The following is a 24,529-nucleotide window of genomic DNA, read 5'->3' on the forward strand; positions in this document are numbered from 1 at the left end:
AAAAACCATTACCTGCTATTGTATGGATAAATGAATTTTTTTTTACCAAACTATTTTAAAAATGTGACTAATGCTATGACATTTAAATTCCATTTTAACGTAACATTATACATCGAGTCCTGATAGCTCAGTGGTAGAACGTTGGGCCGGAGATATACTGGTCCTGAGTTCAAATCCTACCTCTCGCTTACCTTTTTTTAATTTTTTTAATACATAATTAAAAGTTAATATACTTAAAATTCATACTTTATAAGTTAATTATTATATATGGCATTTTAAATAACCGGGGTATTATAAAAAGTACTTTTTTATACTAGTGTAATGTTTGGAATTATAATCTGGACCTCGGAGTTTAAACTACACTATATATTATATCGAGTAACTGTGTTTAGCGTGTGTTTGCAACAAAGTTAAGAGCACTTAGGATGTTGATAAAAATCTGATATATCTCATAATTGGTTGAAAGGCCATATTAAAACGACAGAAACCGCTTGTTATTTCGCCGCGGCTTTATACAAAAGATGACGCTACTAGTTTACTCGGTTGATGTTTACTTTTAATAGATGGCGTTACTTTATATGTCATATCAATTTAATATTTTATTTGTGAAAACTATTGAATATTATTAAAACCTTTTTATATACTTGGCTTGGTTGGTGTCACGGACTTCGCAAATTTTGTAATCCATTTTAAAAATAGTTCTAGGCTACCTAGGCACCTGAAATTTTCAGAAAAGCTCAGAACTAGCTAACAATGCAATATTTAACTGATATTATACAGTGTGATTAATTAGTGGAGTAAAGCTCCGTAGATCCGTTATAGTAATGTATAGCGATAAAACTTAATATCAAAAATTGTAGCGAACTTTGAGCTGAACAATAAAAAATTAGTTAGAATATTACAGGGTGGTCGATAACATAGTGGCAGACCAAACTTATGTTTTTTTAATAGTACACCCTGTATTTTATTTTATATTAGAACTCTTCACAACTTTTCCATTATAAAAATATAAAGGTTTGGTATGTTATACAGGGTATTTACAAAGTTATAACCAATTTTATATGAAAATCGTAACAAGCTCAACTCCCTGTATAAATAAAAGTAAGCACAAGGGCAATGGTTTATTGACGTCATATTGTTTTACTTATTGTCAAAATTTTCGTAAATGATTGATATTGCTAATTTTCTTTATATTGAATACAGGGTGAGTCAAAGTGCAAGTAAATTATTTTCTCAGTAATTTTAAATAGTATTTTATATTTTATATCATCGAAAAGTACCATTACCATACTTTAATTTTTATATACCTAACATTGCCTATGTGTAAATTTATTAGTTTTCGAGATATTTTCATTTTTCAGAGCAAAATTATGAATAATTACGGGTCTAAATCTTTCCAAATTTTAAGTAAGCCATGACTGAATTGTCTAAAACTGACAATTTACAATTACTGATTATCAATCTATAATCAAAGTTACAATTTTTGTTATTAACTTTTATTACTATCTCTTACTATAACGGATCTACAGAACTTTACCTCACTAACCAATCACACTGCACTGTATGGATAAATCGATTTTTTTAAATTTCAAACTATTTTAAAAATGTGACTAATGCAATGATATTTTAAAGTACGTTAATAAATCGATATCTGTTACATAAAGCTTGATGGTGGCTCAGTGGCATTAGACTGCAGATCGAGAGGTCCCGAGTTGGAACCCGGCTGTTGCGTATCTTTTTTTAATTGTTTTAATAAATAATTAAAAGTTTATATACTTAAAATTATATATACTATTTTAAACAACCGTGGTATTATAAAAAGTACTATTTTATACCAGTGTAATTTTTGGAATCATAATTAAAAATAAAAAAATACACCTACTAAAAATTCATATTTTCTAAGTTAATTATTCTTTACAAACATGTTGTGTCATATAATATACAATAACAAAATCGTGATATTATAAAAAGTACTTTTTTATTACAGTGTAATTTTTGGAATTTTAAGCATTTAATATCGCTAAATTATTTTATATTCTCTCCTATAAATAATAAAAAGGTTTTCTATAAAAAAGTTCTTTTTTATAAAAGTGTAATTATATTATGGTACGAGCAGTACGAGGGATATCAGGGAGCAAGGGTCGGCGCCTCGTTGTGAGCACACCTTTACACGTGTGACTCTTTGTAGTTTTTGTACCTTTAATATTGCTTTTTGTTGTGTTATTTTGTTCCACCAAGAGTGTAGCGCGGCATAAGTAACTAAGGAATTAATGTTTTTTAGTCGCAATATTTTTAAATTGAGCATTGCACGTAATTTTCCTATTATAACTCTGAGATACATCTTCTGACAATGGTCGGAGATTGAATTGAGATTGAATTTTTATTTTCCTCCTATTTTTGTAAATGAAAGTTTTAGGATTTACTGAAACTCTTTCTTCTACTACTATAAATACTATAATGATATGACGTCACGACCAATGAGGATGCGTTTTGGGCTGCCTGCCATAATTTGAATTTTCTCTCGATTTTAATCGTCTTTAGGGGCCAAACGAAAGACAAAAAAATGTTTCTTTGATATACAGGGTGATTGATTAGTGGGGTAAAGCTCAATCGATCCGCTATAGTAATATATAGCAATAAAACTTAATAACAAAAATTGTAGGCAACTTTGAGCTTTATATTCTAAAATTCATTAGAATGTTACAGGGTGTTCGATAACATCGTGGCAGACCAAACTTATGTTTTTTTTGAAATGGAACACCCTATATTTTATCTTATATTCGAAATCTTCTTAACTTCCCCATTACAAAAATATAAAGGTCTGTTATGTTATACAGGGTATGTACAAAGTTATAGCCAATTTTCTATGAAAATCGTAACAAGTTCAGCGCCCTGTATAAATAAAAATAAGCACAACGGCAATGGTTTATTGATACCATATTTTTTTACTTAATGTCAAAATTTTTAAAAATGATTGACATTGCTAATTTTTTTTATATCGAATACAGGGTGAGTCTAAACGTAAGTACATTATTTTCTCAGTAATTTTAAATGGAACACCCTGTATTTTATATCACTATTGAAAAGTACCATTATCGTGCTTTAATTTGTATACAATATTTCTTATGTATAAATTTTATTAGTTTTCGAGATATTTTCATTTTTCAATGGACCAGTAGCGTGGCCACCCAGATCACCAAAATTTAATAAACTGGATTGAATTTTTTGAGATTACGTTAAGAATAAAGGTTATAAAATGCCTCCAATAACAAGGTATGAGATGAAAAATAGAATACAAAGTGTATCTCGAAGTGATAATTTACAAATGCTTCGTAATGTAAGTAACTCATTCACTCAACCAGTGGCGGCTGGTCCTATGAGGCAGGTGAGGCAGTGCCTCACCAGTATACCAATCGACTATTTACGTTATTTCGTTATTTCATCATCAATTCTTTAAATACAATTTAACTGTTTGAAATTTGCTAAATAACTTTATTTTCGTTATATCATCATCAATAATTCTTTAAATACAATTTAACTTTTTGAAAATTGCTAAATAATTTAATTTTTATTATAAAACTTTTTTTATTAACTTTATTTTTATGATAAAAAAAAATTAGTACGGCCCTGACCCGTTCTTCATAACACACCGATATACCTACTCTACAAGGTACCATTAGAGGCACTGCCTCTGATAGTACCTCGTCTAGCATATTACGAAGCCGACGGAGATCGGCCGGCAGCATGACCAAGCATGACTGAGAATAATTTTTGGAAGCGGGATTAAGTATCCTTTCAGAGGCAGGCAAAAATATGCCTCTAGCGTGGTTTTGCAGTTTTATGTAGTTTGTTAGAGCAGTTTGTTCTAGTTACGTGTACTTACTATTAGTATAAGAGATACAATAGATGTTTAGAATATGTTATTATGCTCTGACTGGCTGAAAGTCATTTGCCAATGTCAATTAAATAAATAAATTAATAAAAAAATTAGAAATTATGATTTCTTTCATAATAATTCATTTACTTTTAAGTACGCTGTTTATAAAATAAATAAAAAAACAAAAAAATTAAATTTAACCCTTAGTTTATTTAACATAAAAAAACAATCTTATAATATAACCGTAATTTGCTTACTTGCTTGTTTCTATTTGCATATATGCAATACATTTACAATATAATAAAATTGGTTCTAAAATGAAATTATCACGTGTTTGCAGGTATATTGTTTGCGTACCATAATTTCATTTTGGCAAGTGATTAATAATAACAGAATCAGTCAACGGCCAAACCAGAATGATACTAAGGGGGGCTGCAACTGGTGGGTCTCTGGGGGTATGGATTTAAGGCTTTAAGGATTTAAGGCATTTAAGGCTTATAACCCCCAACCCCCCCCCCCAGTTACGCCACTGGAATCAGTTGTCCGTTGTTTTCATGTAGTATATAATGTAAATTTTGCTTAATATGGCTGTTCAAGTGTTCAACGCTGATGAGCCAACAACGAAACATCTGATTCATGCTGTTTTGATGTGTGGTATCATATTAATTATTATTTTTAGCTAAAAAAACAGCTTCTATGAGTATGAACCTGTTAGAGACTTAGAACTTTCGTAGCTATTCTTTTGCGAATAAAATTGTTATTTAATATCGTTTGCAAGCCTTAAAATAAATACGGTGTCGTTCTGTGACGTTATGACGTCACAAAATCGACCTTCCGGCTATTAAAGAAAATCTAACCATAATAATAATAATCCTCAAGTGTAGTGTGCCTCACCATCTTGTACTATCACGAGCCGCCCCTGCACTCAACTCATTTTGAACACCTACTGTAATTAAATATATAAAATATTTTACTAAAAGTAGCTTTTATTTTTTTCAAAAATGTGTGTTGATGTTTTTTTTTGTAAAATTTGTTACTGATAAATTATTTTTCGTTCTTTATTTGTTACATTGTTACATTTACATACAAAAGTAGTTTTTAATTGTGTTCACAAAATGTTGTATTTCGTGTTTGTGTTTTTTTTTGTAAAATTTATAACTAATAAACTATTTCTCTTTCTTTATTTGTTACATTTACATACAAAAGTGGTTTTTAATTGTTTCAAAAATGTTGTATGTAGTGGTTGTGTTTTATTTTGTAAAATTTATTACTAATAAATTAGTTTTCTTTCTTTATTTGCTACATTGATACATTGATTAGCAGATTGATAATCAGTAATCTTAAATTATCAGTTTTAAAGAATTCAGTCATGGCTTACTTAAAATTTGGAAAGATTTAGACCCCTAATTAATAATTTGCTCTAAAAAATGAAAATATCTCGAAAACTAACAAATTTAGACATAGGGAATATTATACAAAAATTAAAGTACGGTAACGGTACTTTCTGATAGTGACATAAAATATAGGGTATTCTATTTAAAATTACTGAGAAAATAATGTACTTGCGTTTTGACTCGCCCTGTATTCGATATAAAGAAAATTAACAATATCAACCATTCTTGAAAATTTTCACAATCAATAAAAAAATATGGCACCAATAAACTATTGCTGTTGTGCTTATTTTTATTTATACAGGGCGCTGAACTTGTTACGATTTTCATAGAAAATTGGCTATAACTTTGTAAATACCCTGTATAACATAACAGACCTTTATATTTTTGTAATGGGGAAGTTAAGAAGATTTCGAATATAAGATAAAATATAGGGTGTTCCATTAAAAAAAAAACATAAGTTTGGTCTGCCACGATGTTATCGAACACCCTGTAACATTCTAATGAATTTTAAAATATTAAGCTCATAGTTGCCTACAATTTTTGTTATTAACTTTTATTGCTATCTATTACTATAGCGGATCTATTGAGCTTTACCCCACTAATCAATCACCCTCTATGTTTTAAATTATGTTGTGTTGCGATTTATAGCATTTTTTTCGAATTTAAAATTTTAGGCAAGTTTCCTATTCCCTTCTGTTATAGGGCTTTTCATTCACAGTCATTTCTTTCGAGCTTCTGTCATATGTCGCATAATCCGTGTATATTAATATTATACACAGATTATACAACATATGACAGAAGTGGTGACTCTTATCCAATTCCGAACTTATGTAATCCTTGTCGCGGATAAAACCTGGATATCTGGTCTGTCTGTTTTTCGCGCATACACGTGTACACGTCACTGTTTCTATTTTAAACTAGTTCACAAGGGGAAACATTATGTGTTTATTACGAGAGGCGGAATCAGAGAGCTTCGTGGTAAGTACTTATCACCTGTATCACAGTACTGTTTTTGTTGAGCTAGTTGTTATCACTGAAAGAAGATACAAGAGCGAAAAACCCATCTTTTCTGTTCGGGAGTTACAATCAGAGAAATCTACACGTCTGTTGCTTACGAGAGTCAACAGTAAAGAGAGATTCGTGTTATTTTCTCACGTGGTAACTAGTGGTCATCACTTAGAGTGGAGAACAAACCGTGTGTACTGTTCAAGAATTGCCTAAGAAATGCCTGTATTTTTTAAGGAGTGGGAAGCAGGATGGGGAGTAGGAATTATTGCTCAGGGTTGGCTTAGATTTAGATAATGGTTTAAAATTAAGGGTGGAAATTATTGAATGATACAGAGAAAAATATAAGATTGTTTTTTGCATATAAAAATTGAACACACTCCAATTTGAAATTAGAATTTAACCTCTATACTTTTAATCTTTTCAGGATGTTCTGGATTTTTTAAGCGTAGTATACACCGAAATAGAGTTTACACTTGTAAGGCAACAGGAGATATGAAAGGACGTTGTCCCGTTGATAAGACCCATCGAAATCAATGTAGAGCGTGTAGATTAAATAAATGCTTTCAGGCTAGTATGAACAAAGATGGTAAGTTTTTAAAATAGTTTTTTATTAATCAACATTCTTTATTGATTTTGTTCTGAAACTTTTAAGAAAAACAATAAATAAATTAGCAATAATTACACTCAGATGCAAAAAATTCGATGACATATTTCACATATATTGACGACATTTATTGATTTTAACAACCAGACCAATTTGATATTTCTGAACTCAAAACCAGACCGTTTTGTGTTCAGAATTTTTAATTGTATTAAAATTGCATTAACACCAATAGTGGAGTCAATGAAGGTGAATATGAACTATTACCTCCGATTTCGTTGAACCTCCATCGATTTGAATGAAAATTGGTGAGTGGTTAGAGGATATCTCAAGGAACAAAGGTGACATGGTGCCAACTTGCGCTTTTACCATGGGGGTGGATGCCACCCCTTCTCGGGGATGAAAATTATTTTATTGAAAATAACCCAATAATTCGATAGAGGAACAAACTCTAAGCAAAATTTATTATATAAAGTTATTAAAATAAATCAAAACTTTTTGAGTTATTAAAGATCAAAGATTTTAATTTTTCTTGAGAAAAATTCATGTTTTTAACCGATTTTTCATCAATAACTCAAAAACTATAAGTTTTTACAAAAAAGTTATTATTATCAAAATTGAAGCTAATAAAAAATGAAATAAACTCCTTGCTAGAAAAACCTTTTAGTATTAACTAAAAGTGAGTTATAGGTAATTGAATGTATATTTTTTTCGGCGAGTAAAAAAATCTACGTATTCAAGCTGAAATAATGGGAAAATGATGCATTTTATAACATAAATTTATTAAACATTTGTCAAAGTACTTAAAAATATCTATCAAATGAGCCCCCGAACATGTTCATATCATTAAAATTTATGCTCCAAAATTTTTTCAAAATTTATCCTTTAAAAATGTTTCCAAAAAATGTTACTGTTTTTTTTAATAACTCCGTTCATTTTTACGACGTCAGGTTCATCTAAAAACCATTTGAAAGTTAATTTCAAGTGCTATTTCACCACGTTAAGCTTAATCTGTCAAACTCCTTATTTTTTTTAAATAAAAGGTTAAATGGCCCCGGTTGCATGGTTTTCACAGCAAAATTTAAGATTTAAACGTTTCTATCTCGGTTATTTTTTACCCTATAGAAATAGTAAAACAGGTAAAGTATTTGTCACAAAAAAACTAAAATTTGGTTATATATCATTTTTACGTGTATTGAGTATTTTTGGAGTTTTTATCAAAAGAATATGAAAATTACAATAATTTTAAAAATTATGATTTTTTTAAATTATACCTTTTGTTCAAAAATATGCATTTTAAACCGGTCAAAATTATTGAAATCATTACTTATGCTAATATAAAGAAGTTCTTGTAAGGATTATTATAAATTTTATTTTTTGTGGAAATCGCGTATGTTTGATTTTTCACTTTTTCCTAAAAAATTCCAAAGGGTTCTCTTATTTTCATCATAACTTGCTTAATTTTGATGCCATTAACTTGTTCTTAAGCTCATTTGATAGGTATTCTGAAGTACTTTGACAAATGTTTAGCAGGTATATTTTATAGATTGCACCGTTTTCCCGTTATTTAAGCTTGAATACTTAGATTTGAGTACTCGTCGAAAAAAATACACATTCAATTGCCAATAACTCACTTTGAACTAACATTAGTTTAGTTCTTTAAGTGAGAAATGTATTAAATTTTTTATTATCTTCAATTTCAGTAATAATAACTTTTTTCCAAAAGCTTATAGTTTTTGAGTTATACGTGAAAAACCGATTTAAAACATGCATTTTTTTACGAAAAAATAAAATTGTTGCGTCTTTAATAACTCAAAAAGTATTGAGTTATATTAATAACTTTACATAACAAATTTTGCTTATAATTTGTCCCTCTGTCGATTTATGGTATTATTTTTAATAAAATAATTTTCACCCCCGAGAAGGGGTGGCATCCACCCCCAGGGTAAAAGCGCAAGTTAGCATCATGTCACCTTTGTTCCTTGAGGTATCCTCTAATTACTCACCAATTTTTATGAAAATCGATAAAGGTTCTACGAAATCGGAGGTGAAAACCTTCAGTGACTGCACTACAACGGATGCTGCAAATGTTGCTGCGAGATTGTGACACTCCTCCGTTATGTGATTGATATATTAGACCTCGCCGTAGCTGCATAATGGTGATAGTAACTAACCCCATATGCGCACTTAGAAGATGTCTCTGTGATGCACGTTATAATTATTGCATTTCGTTGAGCTTCCGACCATTCGTGGGTAGGTACATTTGGTGATCATGCTGAACCCTGTAGCTGCGGCCGATTCTGCGGTTTGTATGGGAGATTTTCTGGAGCACAGTCGACTTTTGGTTTCATCCTCCTTTTAGCTATGAATCAGCAGAGCCGCAGCCGTGTTGCTAAGGATCTTTTTAGACTCTTTGGTTAGCAGATTGAGTCGGCGAAGGTGTTTCACATCGCAAGGATTGCTGGATTATAACACAGTATCATGAAGATTTTGGTATTACAAAAATTGATTGGTCAGCTCAAAGTCCGGACTTTGGATATATGGAGCATTCTTAAAAGGTGTGTAATACGTCATACACCTGTTCCAAAACATGTAAAGAGCTTGGAATGGCTCTCATTTATAAATGGACCACTTTCGGATGAAGGAACATCCAAAACGCGATCAGGTATATGTTAAATCGAATGACGAGTGTCATCCAGAACCGTGATGACAACACACATTCTTGAAACGAGTGATACTCATCAAAAGTGATACTCAAACGAGTGATTGGTCTCTCCGATGAGACTCCAACAAGATTCGAAAATCGTCGATTCAGAGTGCTGGACTGCGCTCCGTATTCTAAGTGAAAAATAAGATTGTTTTGCCTTCGCATTGCAACTGAATAAAAATGGTATACATTTTTATTTTTATATTAGTAGTACACCTATAGAGTAACTAGGTCCATTTTCCGTTGGAGCTTTACCAAGCTGCAGACGGGAGTTGTGAATTGCATAGTTTATAATTCCTTCCCTTTTGTCTTCACTGCAGCATCCATTTGGCGAACATGTTGTAGAAGCCTTGGAGGTGTCACCAGGGAAATGGACCAATAAGTTTTCAATTTAAAAATCTTTTAGTAATATTTTTAATATTTTTCAATATTATTAATGTCGCTATTAGGATTGAAAACTTTACCTTACAATAGATTTAATTTCATAAAAATAAGAAACGAATAAAAAGATAACAAATTTCTTAAATTTTGTGGATGGCCCGTTTTCTCTGACGCGCACTATAAATAAAAATAAAACTTTTTGCCATGAAACCGAAAAAAAAGTATGAACGAGACACAAGCAATTTCCGCTTCTCTCCAAAAAAGCATCACACCTAAATTTCGTTAAGCCGAAAATTAGTTTTTGGTAAGATTTATAGGGCGCTTTATTATCACGTTTGACAGAGGGCCTTGTAGCAGTAGCGAGAAGTGAAGTAGTCCGAAGGCTGAAATGGGGCCTAGAATACGGTTCAGCTCGACGGTGTTGGTAGATTGCCGAATGGTGGAAGCACATCATCATTAATGAGAGACTGGGACTACTGATGGATGCAGCTGGAGATTCTCATGCCGGAGGGACCAGGAGTAATGGGGGTGCGGGGTGGCATTTAAGGGCGATGATTTCGCCTTTAGACTGTGCGGTTGAAATCGTATCTGGCTTACAGAAGGATTATACTTCGGTAGATGACGCCAGATATGAATAGATTGTGTATTGATCAAGTCTATACTATATAACATTATAGTGTCCATTTAGTATACAGGGTGTACGTTTTTATTTTTGTATGCGTTATAAAAATATAACTTGCATTGACCGGGAACCGGTCTCTGTAATTATACCTATCTAATCAGGTGACTACCCTAGAGAACCTACTGTCTTACTCGCTGAAGTCAAAGATGCAATTAAATCACTAAAGAGAAATAAATCCCCAGGCATTGATTAAATGCCATGTGAAATACTATAGTTACTAGGTGACAAAGGATTATATATCATCCATTCTATCTGTGTCGCTGTTTGGAATTCAGGAAAATGGCCATCTGATTGGTGTAGGTACCTCAATTTATATCCCGCTACACAAAAAAGGAACTACTACCAGATGTGAAAACTACCGCACACTGTCACTAATAACACATGCTAGTAAAATCTTGTTACACATCATCAAAAACAGATTAAAAACCTATCTACATTACCAAATACCTCAGGAACAAGCGGGGTTTGTAAAGGGTAAAGGCACAAGGGAACAAATCCTGAACCTGAGACAACTCATTGAAAAGTCTAGAGAATTTCAAGTACCTATGATTATATGCTTCGTTGACTACCAAAAGGCATATGATTGTGTAAGGTGGATAAATCTGTGGTCAATTTTAATAGAAATGGGCGCACCAATGCACCTGGTGACACTTATTAAAAATCTGTACCAGTCCAACATAGCGACAGTACGACTAGATCATAAGTGCTAAAAACAATTCAAGACCGAGAGAGGTGTTAGACAAGGATGCGTGTTATCACCTGACTTATTTAACATGTATGGTGAACATGTCATGAGGATGGTTTTAGAAGGATGGGCCGGTGGAGTAACAGTAGCTTATAGCAGCAAATGAGCAAGAAATTTTTGATCTCCTGCGAAGAGTTGAGTACGAAAGCAATAAAGTTGGTCTAAAAATCAATAAAGCTAAGACAAAAATAATGGCGGTCGACAGATTCGACACAATTCAACTGACTAACATGTTACAAGAATACCAGATAGTAAACACCTTTGTCTATCTCGGGTCTAGTATAACTAAAGATGGTAACTGTGAAGCAGAAGTTCGGAGACGTATTGGTATGGCAAAAAATGCGATGAGTCGCCTAACTAAAGTTTGGAAAGACAGATCTATCTCTCAAAATATTAAGATGAGACTGGTAAATGCCCTTGTATTCTCAATATCTCAATATATCTCTCAATCTATTCTCAAGAATATTCTCAATATTCTATACGGAGCAGAGACTTTGACTCTTCGCGCATGCGAGCGCCAAAAAATTGATGGCTCCATGGCACTACCTTACCGGCCGCCACTGCTATCACTCAAACTAGTTCAAAAGGTTTTGTCTTTTATAATCTTCTAGGTTGCCCAGTAGTATCAAGGAGCTGGATTTCCTCAATATGCTCGTGCCCATGAAGTCGTTGCTTGTGACTTTCTGCCAGCTTTTTAAGGTATATCTACAGTTGTTTTAATTCTTAGGTCTTTATGGAGGTCACTGTTTGCCACGTACCAAGGAGCATCTACAATATATTTTTCAGTATTTATTTTGTTCTGGAATCTTTGTATTATTGTTATGTTGCTTTGTCTAGCATACTCCATAGTGGACATACATAAGTCCATACAGGTTTCAATATTTATTTGATGGATCGACAGAGTGGAGTCTCGTCCAACTAACCAATAAATTTTTTTATACCTTATTTAGTTTTTTCCTTTTTTCGACAGAGTGGGGTCTCGTCCAATTAGCCAATATGTACCTACATTTTTTATACCTTATATTTAGTTCTAACCATTTTTTTGACGTGAGCCTTCCAGCGTAGTTTGACATCTAATGTTATACCTACCTAAATACTGAGCAGTATCTGCATATGGTACAGGGCCGGATTTAAGGGGGGCAGGCTGGGCAGCTGCCCGGGGTCCCCACATTCTGGGGGCCCCCACAAAGCACCAAACTTAAAAAAATCAGAACATTATTCACATAGAATAACTTTGTCAATAAATTTAGTTATGATATTTCGTTACATGGAAGGTTTCACTCCTGTTGAAAGGTTTCTCATATTTTTGCCAAATGACGGTCATAAAATAGAAGATTATTTAATTCTGTAATGGTAAGAAGATGATATCGATTTGAAAAATTGCAGGAGTCATTCCTCCGACAACGCGTCAAATATGAGTGGAAAATACAATGGTTTCAGGCTAAAATTAGATAAGATAATATCTTGGCGTTGTGGATTCAGTGTGCCGCTCACTTTCTTTTAGTTGCAAAAGCTGCAGCTGAGTGTTTTCCTGCTGCCATCGCATTCTTTGCAAATGGTTTGTATAGTCGAATGTGTTTACTGGAAACAGGAATACATATTTGCAATATTTGGAATGAAATCTTAGAAAGGAAAAACAGCACAAGTCGTATTCTCCAAGATCCAAATATTGACCTTAATTCAATTCATTTAAAGAGGAAATCGACTCAACAAATATAAGTAAGGGAAAGTGGGGGAATGGTGCGCGGCGGGTAATCGTGCGCTGCATTGTATTTCAAATTCCGTGGAAGATTTTACGAGCTCAACCAGTCCTACACCTTTCAACCGATCTCATGAACGGTTTACGCCATTATCTTCAGTCGACCATTGCACATGGACTAAGTCAGATCCGATTATTGAAAATTGCAAGAATTCTTCTAGTCTTTCTGCTCCAAAAAATAGGATAGTAAGTCCTTAGGCTTTATTTAATTGCTTTGGACTTATTATTGATTTAAATCATGTTGTTTAACGTGTATTTTGGTGCATCTGTTGGTTGATATGGTTCAGTAGTTTTCCGTTTGTGATGATGATTAGTATTAAGGGCACAAAGGGGTAATAGTGCGCAGGAGTGTACACGATTACCCCACAAACAATGAAATGGTAAATATAAAAATTACCATTTTTATTGCCAGATGCCACGAACCTACTCTAGAAAATCTACATATCAACATTATGGCTTAACATAAAGAACTTAGATGATTGGTATTCAGGTATGTTGAAGAAAATAATATCCTAAATAATTTTAATATAGAGAAGAAGTTAGCTAGTTCGCTTTATGGGTTTACAAAAAGGAGTCCTGATATAACATTAAGACAACAATTACAAGCACACCAATGAAGACAAAATTGGAGGAAGCCCATGAAAAGAGATGATTAATGGACGAGAATCTTAAGAGAAATGAGGAACAGAAAGCAGCAAGAAAGGCAACTGCTGAAGATGTTTTGATAAAGAATCGCCAGATATCTCGCCAGACAGAGAAAAGAGAAAAACAAAAAAAGGCAAACAAAAAAGAAGACAGTGCAGAAAGAGCTAACACCTGAGTCGTCTGATGTAACAGACGGTTATTTGTCAGATATTATCGATGAAGACGAATTAGATGATGTTGAATGAAGATTCATTCCACCACCATTAGAAAAACCAGCTGCACGTAACGAGACATGCTCTATTTGTGGGGAAAGAGGAAAAAAAGGATTATGATATACATGTGTGTTATGTGCCTCGAGGAATCACGCAGAATGTACAGCTGTAAATACCCCAGAAAATTATAAATGCAACTTTTGTTTACGTTAAAAATATGACATTTAAGTATACCATACAATTCTTATTTCTTCATAATATTTTTATACTTTTGAAAGAAGGGTTTTTATTACATTAATTTTAGATTAATGTTTTTTTTCTAACATTAGTGCGCACCATTTCCCAATCTGTGCGCATGATTACCCTCATGGGCGGGGAATCGTGCGCAAAGGCACTTCTTTTCTTTTTTTAATATTATGCTTTTGCACTTTGTATTTCTCTAAAACTTATTTTACATATGCAAAGTAGAATAGTTAGGGCTTACTCTAACGTACTGGATGGTACGATAGATTAAAATAATTTACAACAGAATCGATTTCTGCTTAAGTGCGCACCATTCCCCCACTTTCCCTTACTTTAAATGTGCCGACTGCTAAAAGAAAATACTGTGAATGATGCGTTTCCAAACGTTGTGGTGACACTTCGTTTATATTTAGTTCGGATGGCAGTGGAAAGAGACCAGTCTTAAAATTTAAGTTAATTAAAAATCGACTTCGGTCTTTGATGGGCCAAGAGCGTTTGCATCATCTCTCTATAATGAGCATTGAACACGATGTCTTAAAGCAGCTAGATATGTCCGACGTAATCAAAGAATTTTTAATTAAAAAATCTCGAAAACTACCAAAGGACTTTAACCAAACATTTTACTATGTTTATTTTTAATATTTTACTGTAACAAGAGACAGCTCTTGTATTTTTTATTATTTAAAAATATATTTATAAAAGTATATCAACATTTTTTTTTATTTTTAAAAGGAAAACTCTGTTGTTGTTTGTATGCCATAGTTATAACAACAATTTTTTTAATGGTAGTAGGTAGGGCCCCACACCAATTCTGCCCAGGGTCCCCACAGTCTTAAATCCGGCTCTGATATGGTACTTGGGTATTGTTGAGTGTAACTGGTATATATATCAAAATAGCAACTGCTATATATATTTTGGTTGCTCAGGCATGTATATGTATAACCTATTCACAGCACTGATGATAAACTCTTTAGTTCGAAAAAGTTCTGTGATGTAGCCCGAAAGGGATTTCTTAAATTAAATTTAGATACCTTTTATAAATGATTTTAACTAATTTCTTTATTCTAAATCAGTCTTTCTTAATATCTGTAATGTTAAAACCAAGAAATTAAAAAAAAAATAAAATTATTAGAAATAAAAAAACAAACAACTTTCCAAAACATAAAAGAGCGTGTTTTTCCACGTGTAGTAGGTACATCAAAAAGTAATATTAATAATTTTCGTGAGCGAGCATTTGAAAAGGTGCACATAGTAGATTACGAAAATCCTATTAAAGAATTTCACGATTTCTACACTATGGAAAAGCTTTTCAATCGCTTTGCTTCCTTTTCCCCTAAATATAACTTCAATCTCTCTGTAGCCGTATAACTGATATAGATATAACTCTGTGGCAAAGTATCTGTTCATCTACTATGTGACCATTGAGAAAAAGCTCGTCAAATTGCCCGCTCGAAAAGCTGCTCACGAAGCTTTCTTACTTATCGGGAAACTTTTTGTGAAACGTGGAGTCTGACAGGTGATGGTCTGATATCAAAGAATCAGAGAATTGATTAATTGAACCGAGCATAATTTTCAAAGAAAATTCAGTGGGATATTAGGAATTTTCTTGCCACTGTGACATAATTTTAAAATAAATTACTTTTACATGGAATCTTTGTATATACATTAATAATTATTTCAATTATTCAATTTATTTAATCTGAATAATTTTAAATCAGGAATTTGAGATACTATTCTTCTTAACTTATGGGCTATGAGCCAACTTCCCATGATTTAAGTAACCTTAAACAAAGAAATAATCTACTTACTTCTTCTTCTTCTTCTCGTTGTCCTTATGCCCTATAAGAGCGTCGGACTTTGGTATCACCTATCCATCTTTTACCCATTTCTTCCACGCCTTCCGGTCTCCTGCCATTTCCTTCATCTGTTGCACTGTTTTCCCTCTCTTTGTCCCGATTTCCTCGATTTGCTCCATCCACCCCTTTCTAGGTCTGCCCCTTCTTCTTTTCCCCTGTCTTTTGGCATCTGTCACCTTCTTTACTAGTCTGTTCTCGTTCATCCTAGTTATATGTCCAAACCAATTCAGTTTTCTTTTTTCAATTTTTTTTTCTATTGGTTCCTGGCTTAGCACGTTTCTGATGTTTTCGTTCCTTTCCCTGTCCATCTTCGTCTTTCCAGCTATTTTTCTCAGATGCTTCATTTCTGCTGCATTTATGGCACTTTCATGTCTCTTATTTGTGACCCGTGTCTCGCTTGCATATAGAAGAGTTGGTGCTGTGATTGTATTATATACATGTATTTTTGTTTCCTGGCTGATTTCCCGTTTTCCCAGTATCGTATTATTAATCGCATAGTATATTTTCGTAGCTTTCTTTGTCCTATTTGCAATTTCTAGGTCTAGCTTTCCGTCATTTGATATTATCGTTCCCAGGTACTCGTAGGCCATCACCCTCTCCAATTCTTGTCCTCTACAGAACACTCGTGTTTCACCTCCAATCTCGTGCTCCTGCTGACCTATTTTCATCGTCTTGCATTTGCTGATGTTTATTTCTAATTTCATTTTCTCTATTTCCTCAGTCCATACATCAATTAGTCGTTGCATCTTTCTCGGGTTGTCTGCTATGAGAACGACGTCGTCCGCATACAGTAATCCTTCTATCATAACTGGTGTTAGGTGTGTGTAGCCTATTATTGTTTTTAATTGATTAGTCCTTATTTTCACATTTTTAAATAATTGATCCATAATTATGACGAATAGGAGTGGGCTTAGGCTATCTCCCTGTTTTATTCCCTTGTTTATCCTAAATTCTAGTGATCTGCTACCTCCCATTTGTACTTTTCCCACCACTCTACTGTACGTACTTTTAATTATCTCTAATAGTTTCCTCGGTATTCCCAGCTCCTCCATAGTATTCCACAATACTTTCCGGTCTACTGAGTCGAACGCTGCTTTAAGGTCTATGAAGGTTATATATATATGTTTGTTCCCCGATCATTATTTTTTTCTATTATATTTCGTAGTATGCTTATGTTGTCAACTGTTTGTCTTTGGGCTCTGAATGCTGTTTGTTCGTCTTCAAGTTTTTCTTCTACCTCTGTTCTTAATCTGCTTTCTATTATTCTCGTATATAGCGTGAACACTGCTGATGAGAGGCATATATCTCTATAGTTTCCACAGTTGGATTCTTCTCCTTTCTTGTGAATTGGGATCAGTAAGTTTTCTTCCCACTCTTTCGGCATTTTGTTTGTTCTCCATGCTTCTCTCATTATTTCCAGCAACCACTTCTTTCCTTCTTTCCCTATCCATTTTATCATTTCGGGATCAATTTTATCTGCTCCGCTCGCTTTTCCTATTTTTATTCTACTTATCGCTTCTTCCAATTCTTCTGTACTTATTTCTTCCATTTGGTTCTCGTCCTCTGCTGTCTGTTCTATGGTTCCCTCTGTCTCTATTTCTTCACTTTCCTCGCCCATATATTTCTCTTCATAATATTCTCTCCACACCTCTAGTATTTCTGTTGTATTTGTCTTTAGTTTGTTGTGTTTGTCTTTTACACCTCTGAGTTCTTTTCTTTTCTTTCCTCTTAGACTCCTTACTTTATTCCAGAAGCATCTGTTGTTGTCTCTGTAATTTTGGTTTAGGGATTCACCAAACTTCTTCCAACTCTCTTTTTTTCCCTTTCTTATTAGTTCTTTCACTATGTTTCTGTGTTTTTGGTATTCTTTTTTATCTTGATCCTCTCTTGTGCGATTGTATTTTTTCCATGCCTTTTTCTTTTCCCTCACTCCTTCCTGTATATCTGCATTCCACCATTCCGTCTTTTTCTTTAACTTTCCGACTGTTAGATTTCCGCATATCTCTTCTGCCTTATTTATTATTACTTCTTTAAATTTTTCCCATTTTTCCTCCATATCCATTTCTATTTTCTTTCTCTCCTCCATTTTGAACTCCTTATCAGTTTCTTCTTGGTATCTCCTTTTCTTTTGTTCATCTTTTAGCTTTTTTATTGCTATTCTGCTGTATTCTATCTGTTCTTGTTGTACCGATTTTCGCCATGTCATCTCTGCCATTACCAGTCTGTGATCAGTTCCGATCTCTGCTATCTGTTTTGTCCAGACTTGTTTTATATTTTGTTTCATTTCTTGGGTGTAGACTACGTAATCTATTATGCTTTTTGCATCTCTGCCTTCTGCTACAAATGTATATTTATCTTGTAGTAATTGCTGTGTAAACGAGTTTCCTATTAATAGGTCGTTTGTCTGGCAGAATCTGATCATTTTAATTCCATTTCTGTTTAGGATCTCTTCACCATGTCTTCCCATGCACCCAATTCCTTTGTTTTCATCTTTTCCTATCCTTGCATTCCAATCTCCCATTAACACTATTCTTTCACATTTTTCTCGTATCTCATCTAGGGTATTCTGTAGTTCATTGTAGAAATCTTCCATTTTTTCTTCTTCCGTTCCTTCTGTTGGTGCATATATTTGCACTTGTACCATTCCTCTTCCATTTCTATTTTTATATACATGATTCTCGAGGATATAGGTTTGAAATCTGATATTCTTTTTTCTATTGTCTCTGTGACTAATATGCCTACTCCTTCTTTCGCTCTAAGTTCTTTGTCTACCCCGGAGTAATATATGGTGTAATTTTCTGATATTTTTTCTTTTCCTCTTCCACATTTCTTTGTTTCGCTAATACCTATTATTTGCATTTTAAATTCTTGCATTTCTTGAACTAATTCGCATTCCTTTCCTCTAAGGGATGTTAAATTCCATGTACCAATTTTCAAGTTGTTATTTTCGTTTATTCTAGTTTTTGTGTCTTGTTTCATTTCCACATCTATCATGCTAGCTGTTTTTTCAATGACCTTTTTCTTTTGTCCATTTTCTTGTTGATTATCCTCTCCTTCTGTATGTTTTTCTTTTTTTTCTTTATCCGAATTCCATTCCGTTGTCTTTGCGTTGTCGTCATCGTCTTTACTACCCCTCGTGTGTTGTTTCCTTAGTTTTTTGGAGCAGATTTCTCAATTTTTTCGTTTACTCTATTCCATCTCCACTGCTCCCCGTTTATTGTAACTTTATTGTATCCTATTTTTACTTCTTTTCCCTTTTCTTTTTCGTCTTTAGCAAATTCTCGGAGCTGTTTTTGTATTTTCCTCTCTTGTTTCGTCATGTCATTGTTTAGGAAGATTTTTTGATTTCTTATGTTTTTTAGTTTATATTTGTTTTCCATGACTGTTCGCTTGTCTTCACCATTATATAATTGGATGAGATAGTGAGATTCTCCTATTTTTATTACAGTTCTGACGTTTATTTCTAGCTGTAGATTGGTTTTTAAAAAGTTCTGCATGGCTATTTTGAGGTCTGCTTGGTTTCTTGTATCAATATTCAGGCCGGTTATGACAATATTATTTTTCCTTTTTTCTTTATCGATCCATTCCATATTCTGTTTTATTTGTGTTAATTCTGCTTTTATATCTTTATTTTCTTTTCTGAGTTCCTCGTTCTCTTCTTTTAACTTTTTCATTTTCATTGCATATGATTGTTGGTCTTCTCTTATTAATTTCATCTCATCTTTTATTTCTGTTTTCATCTCTTGCATCAGATATAATATTTTCTCGAGTTTTTCATCACTTGTAATGGTGGATGTTCGATGCGTTTTCTTACTGTTTTGAAATATCTCGAAGTTTTCAGCCGGTCTTTTATTATTCTGTTCATCTGTATAGTCGTTTGAGCTCATGGTTTTCTCGAGAAATTCCTTGCAGATCTTGGGCAATTATTGGGCGTCTCAGAGAACCCGCCGAGAAGCTACTCAGTCCACCCCCCGACCAGTTACCTAAGCTGCCCTTCTATATACCCGTTAATCTACTCCCTCCGTTTAGTAAATTTCCTTATCTTTAGTGAAAATATTTGTTTTTATTTCCTTTAAAATTTTCTGATGCCGCCTCTGTCTCGTATAATTAAGTTTGAATTGTTCAATTACCAAGAGCTCTGTTAAATATCTGTTTCTAGTTCCTTATCTCCTAATTTAATTAGCAAAAAGTTTATGGAAAATGATGATAGTCAAGCTTTGTTTAGCTTTAGATTTTAGTAATTTATAATATAATAAGAATAGGCATGCAAATGACTTACAGTTTTTACTGCCTTTTCGTCCAATGATGCACTGCACTTATGATTTCACTATTAAAATGTTTCCAAGTTTAAAATTTTTAGTTGTATTATTAAAAACTATCTTTTGTCAGGAGCTGCTATCACACCGTGTTTGTTACCATCTACTTACTAGAAAGCAAATTTAAGGCAATCTTCTTATTAAGATTGTCTTGAATAAGCCTTATATTATCATCATCAGTGGCGTTACAGCTCTTTATGAGCCAAAGTCTTCTTGAGAACAATCCTCCATTCGCCCCTGTCTCTGGCAACTTTTCTCCGTGCTCTAATTCCAATAGATTTTGCCTTATATTAATCAGAGTTTAAATGAGATTTAAGACAAGGTTCTTGAACCCCCAAGTGGAGGATAGAGCTTCAGTGAAAACGCTCCATCAAGTTCTATTTTGAGCCTAAGATCTTCATCTCATTCCAAGACTTTCCTTGACCTCTTATTATAGACGGAGAGGCAGCGCTGAAAAATCTATTTGAATTTACTAAAGCTAGATTTTTCACAGTTGATTACTGTGAGTGTGTAGAGAAACATACTGCGGTCGGTCAATCGAAACGTAGAACAGGGGTTACTGAGAGGGTATCAAAGTTGCTTTCCTACGAAGGTAATTATTTCCATTTACTAAGGCTGAAAATCAGTACACACATTCTAAATTAAATATAAATAAAAGATATTTTAGTCGGTCAGCTGTATGACGGGACAGAGCCGGTCGGTCGGCCCTAATAGACGATTGAGGAAATGAAGCATTTTGATTCGCAATTTTTTCGTCCAGCATGGATGTACTTAAAATTTTCACAGAAGGTAGGGAATAGTCCAAGGATCATTTTCTATATCATGACGCTATCATACGCTAAAACCTTGGGGGTGGGTGCCACCCCATCTCGGGGGTGGGAATTTTTTATTACATTTTAAGCATGTAATTCGATGGAAAAGGTGATTCTAAGAAATAAATGTTTTTTACATTTTCTTCGTAAAACTAATATTTTTCGAGTTATTCACGCTTGAAAATAAGTTTTTTTTGAAAAAATCGACTTTTTTAGAGAGTTCTTTGAGAATACCTCGAAAAATATGCATTTAATAAAAAAAACTGTGGATATCAAAATTGTATCTTTTAGTAACACAAACCAAATTATTTTCCAATAATATCTTTAAGACCAATACAAACCGAGATACGGCATGTTAAAGGTTAGCTTTTTTCGTCAAATGCAGAATTTGAAATATTCAAAGTCAAATAATGGGAAAAATTTGCATTTTTCGAGGAAAACCTAAATAATCTTTTTTCAAGTATATAATTAGACCTTTTAAAAATAATAATAAAAAGTTTTTAGCATAAAAATTAAGCGACTTATAATCAAAAAAATGTCGGTACTTGCTTTTCTCTACGAAAAAATCAGTGAAAACAACCCCGTACCTATCTTCCTAATTCAAAATTGGTCTTCGCCTTTCTGTAGTTCCTTTTATATTTATATTAACAACACACTCAAGGAGTTTGACCTATTTGAAATGCCTAATTTTGGAAAAATATTATGTCTCACTGTGTACTGATTTTCAGTCTTAGTAAATGGATTTAATTACCTTCGTAGGAAAGCAACTTTGATACCCATTTAGTAATGAGACCCCTCAAAAATAATTTTGTAGGATTTTTAAAGAACTATAAGACTGTGTAAATTAAATTCCGTAAGATGCCTTAGTTTTTAATTTGGGCGGGTTTAAAGGGTTCGAATAAGGGGGTGTTTGCTGGTAAATAGAGGTTTTAAACAGCTATATCTGGCTAACTATTCACTATAATGAAAATATATGCACAGGGTAATTTTAGTCATTAAAGAAGCTACAATTTAGTAGTTTATAATTTTTTCATATCTTCAGTATTTTCGGAGATATTTTGAAATAAAAGGTGAAAAATACCAAATTGCAAAAAATCAATTTTTCTTTAAACTCCAATTTTTTCAAAATTAGGCAGTTTAAATAGGTCAACCTCCTTGAGTGTATTGATAATATAAATATAAAAGGAACTACAGAAAGGTGAAGACCAATTTTGAATTAGGAAGGTAGTTAGGGGGTTGTTTTCACTGATTTTTTCGTAGAGAAAAGCAGGTACCGACATTTTTTTGTAAGTTGCTTAATTTTCATGTTAGAAACTTTTATTGTTTTTTTTTGAAAGGTCTAATTGTATACTTGGAAAAAGATTATTTAAGTTTTCCTCGAAAAATGCAAATTTTTACCATTATTTGGCTTTGAATATTTCAAATTGTGCATTTGACGAAAAAAGCTAACCTTTAACATGCCGTATCTCTGTTGGTATTGGTCTTATAGATATTATAGGAAAATAATTTGGTTTGTGTTACTAAAAGATACAATTTCGATATCTAAAGTTTTTTGATTAAATGCATATTTTTCGAGGTATTCGCAAAAAACCCTCAAAAAAAGTCGATTTTTTAGTCGAAAAACTTATTTTCAAGCGCGAATAACTCGAAAAATATTAGTTTTACGAAGATAATGAAAAAAAAAACATTTTTTTCTTAGAATAAATTTTTCCATCGAACTACATGATTAAAATGTAATAAAAAATTCCCACCCCCGAGATGGGGTGGCAACCACCTCCAAGGTTTTAGCGTATGATAGCGGCATGATATAGAAAATGATTCTTGGACTATTCCCAACCTTCTGTGAAAATTTCAAGTAAATCCATGCTGGACGAAAAAATTGCGAGCCAAAATGCTTCATTTCCTCAATCGACTATTGGGGCCGACCGACCGGCTCTGTCCCGTCATACAGCTGACCGACTATAATAACTTTCATTTATATTTAATTTAGAATATGTGCACTGATTTTCAGCCTTAGTAAATGGAAATAATTACCTTCGTAGGAAAGCAACTTTGATACCCTCTCAGTAACCCCTGTTCTACGTTTCGCTTGACCGACCGCAGTATGTGTCTCTACACAATCACAGTAATCAACTGTGAAAGATCTAGCTTTAGTAAATTCAAATAGATTTTTCAGCGCTGCCTCTTGGTCTATTATGTCCATGATTGATCTCCTCCAAGTTGTGCTGGGAGACCTCCTTTTCTTTTTCCTTAGCGATTCCACTCAAGAGCAGTCTTTGCATTACTGGAGATATTTTTGCGAAGTGCCTATCCAAGACGCTGGAACTTGGACCCCCCTTTCTGGACTTTATTTCATTTTCTGCCCCCTTTTTTGTTCGGGCAGATGTAGCAGATCTTCGTTTTTGATAATGTTAGGCCTGAAAATACGAACAATTTGTCATAGTTGTTTGTCAACAAAGGCCAGCAGTTTATCTGTAAAGATTTTTGTCACTTTCTGGACTGGAATATTCTTTGTCTTTGTAGCATACTGGCAAGACCTCCAAACAAGGTTGAGCATGCTGAATGCTTGTTGAGCTTTTTGTATCCTCATAAGAATATCATCTTCTGTACTTCCTAGACCTTGGGCCCACTTTTAAAAAAATTTGAATGACCCTTAAAAGAGACTTTTTCTACTTAGTTATTTATATCGAGTCGGACATTTTTTATATCTCGGAAAATTTTAGGGGCGCAGGCATTTCGTAAATATAGCGATTTCTAAACTTTGGTGCGCCCGACAACTGGAGTACCCTTAAAACGGACAATATTACCAATAATTGTAAGTATTTTAGGGAGCGGTCAAGTATTACGTAACGCAGCTTAGGGGGAGGGAGGTCTTGTAAAACGTTACGGCGCGTTACATTGGGGGAGGGGGTTCGAACAGCGCGTTACGTAACATTATTTTTTAACAAAAAAAAACTACAGATTTCTTTTATGTTTTACATAGACCCCTGAATTGTATTATGTTGCACCCTCACGCTCCGCTCATGTTCCGACAACAGGATAATAGTATTCAAGTGAAAAAATCTTAAAATTTGTAACAGATGAAGCACAAACATGTGTTTGCAATAATTAGCTGGACCTTTCTCCACAACAAAAGATGAAGAGATACAGATGGGATTAAGAGGTTGTAGAGGGAACTACATGTTTATAAATCATGTATGTTTTCTGAAGTCCATAAAATGCAGTATCGTTTTCTGCAGTGGGTATTCATTAATGTTTTAAATACGCAACTTTTCAAATTATTTAAAAATG

The 24,529-nt window shown here is 33.4% G+C and overlaps 1 protein-coding gene across 1 annotated transcript in view; it reads left to right on the plus strand.

Annotated features, from left to right (window-relative positions):
* The window catches only part of LOC114329223 (protein dissatisfaction), a 167,586-nt gene that overhangs the window by 25,917 nt on the left and 117,140 nt on the right, over positions 1–24,529 (plus strand). Inside the window, exon 3 of the mRNA XM_028278265.2 lies at positions 6,704–6,865. Within this exon, the coding sequence (XP_028134066.2) occupies positions 6,704–6,865 (162 nt within the window). The remainder of the gene's footprint in view (positions 1–6,703; positions 6,866–24,529) is intronic.

The sequence above is a fragment of the Diabrotica virgifera genome, chromosome 7 (assembly GCF_917563875.1).
Source record: "Diabrotica virgifera virgifera chromosome 7, PGI_DIABVI_V3a".
NCBI classification, from domain to species: Eukaryota; Metazoa; Arthropoda; class Insecta; order Coleoptera; family Chrysomelidae; genus Diabrotica; species Diabrotica virgifera.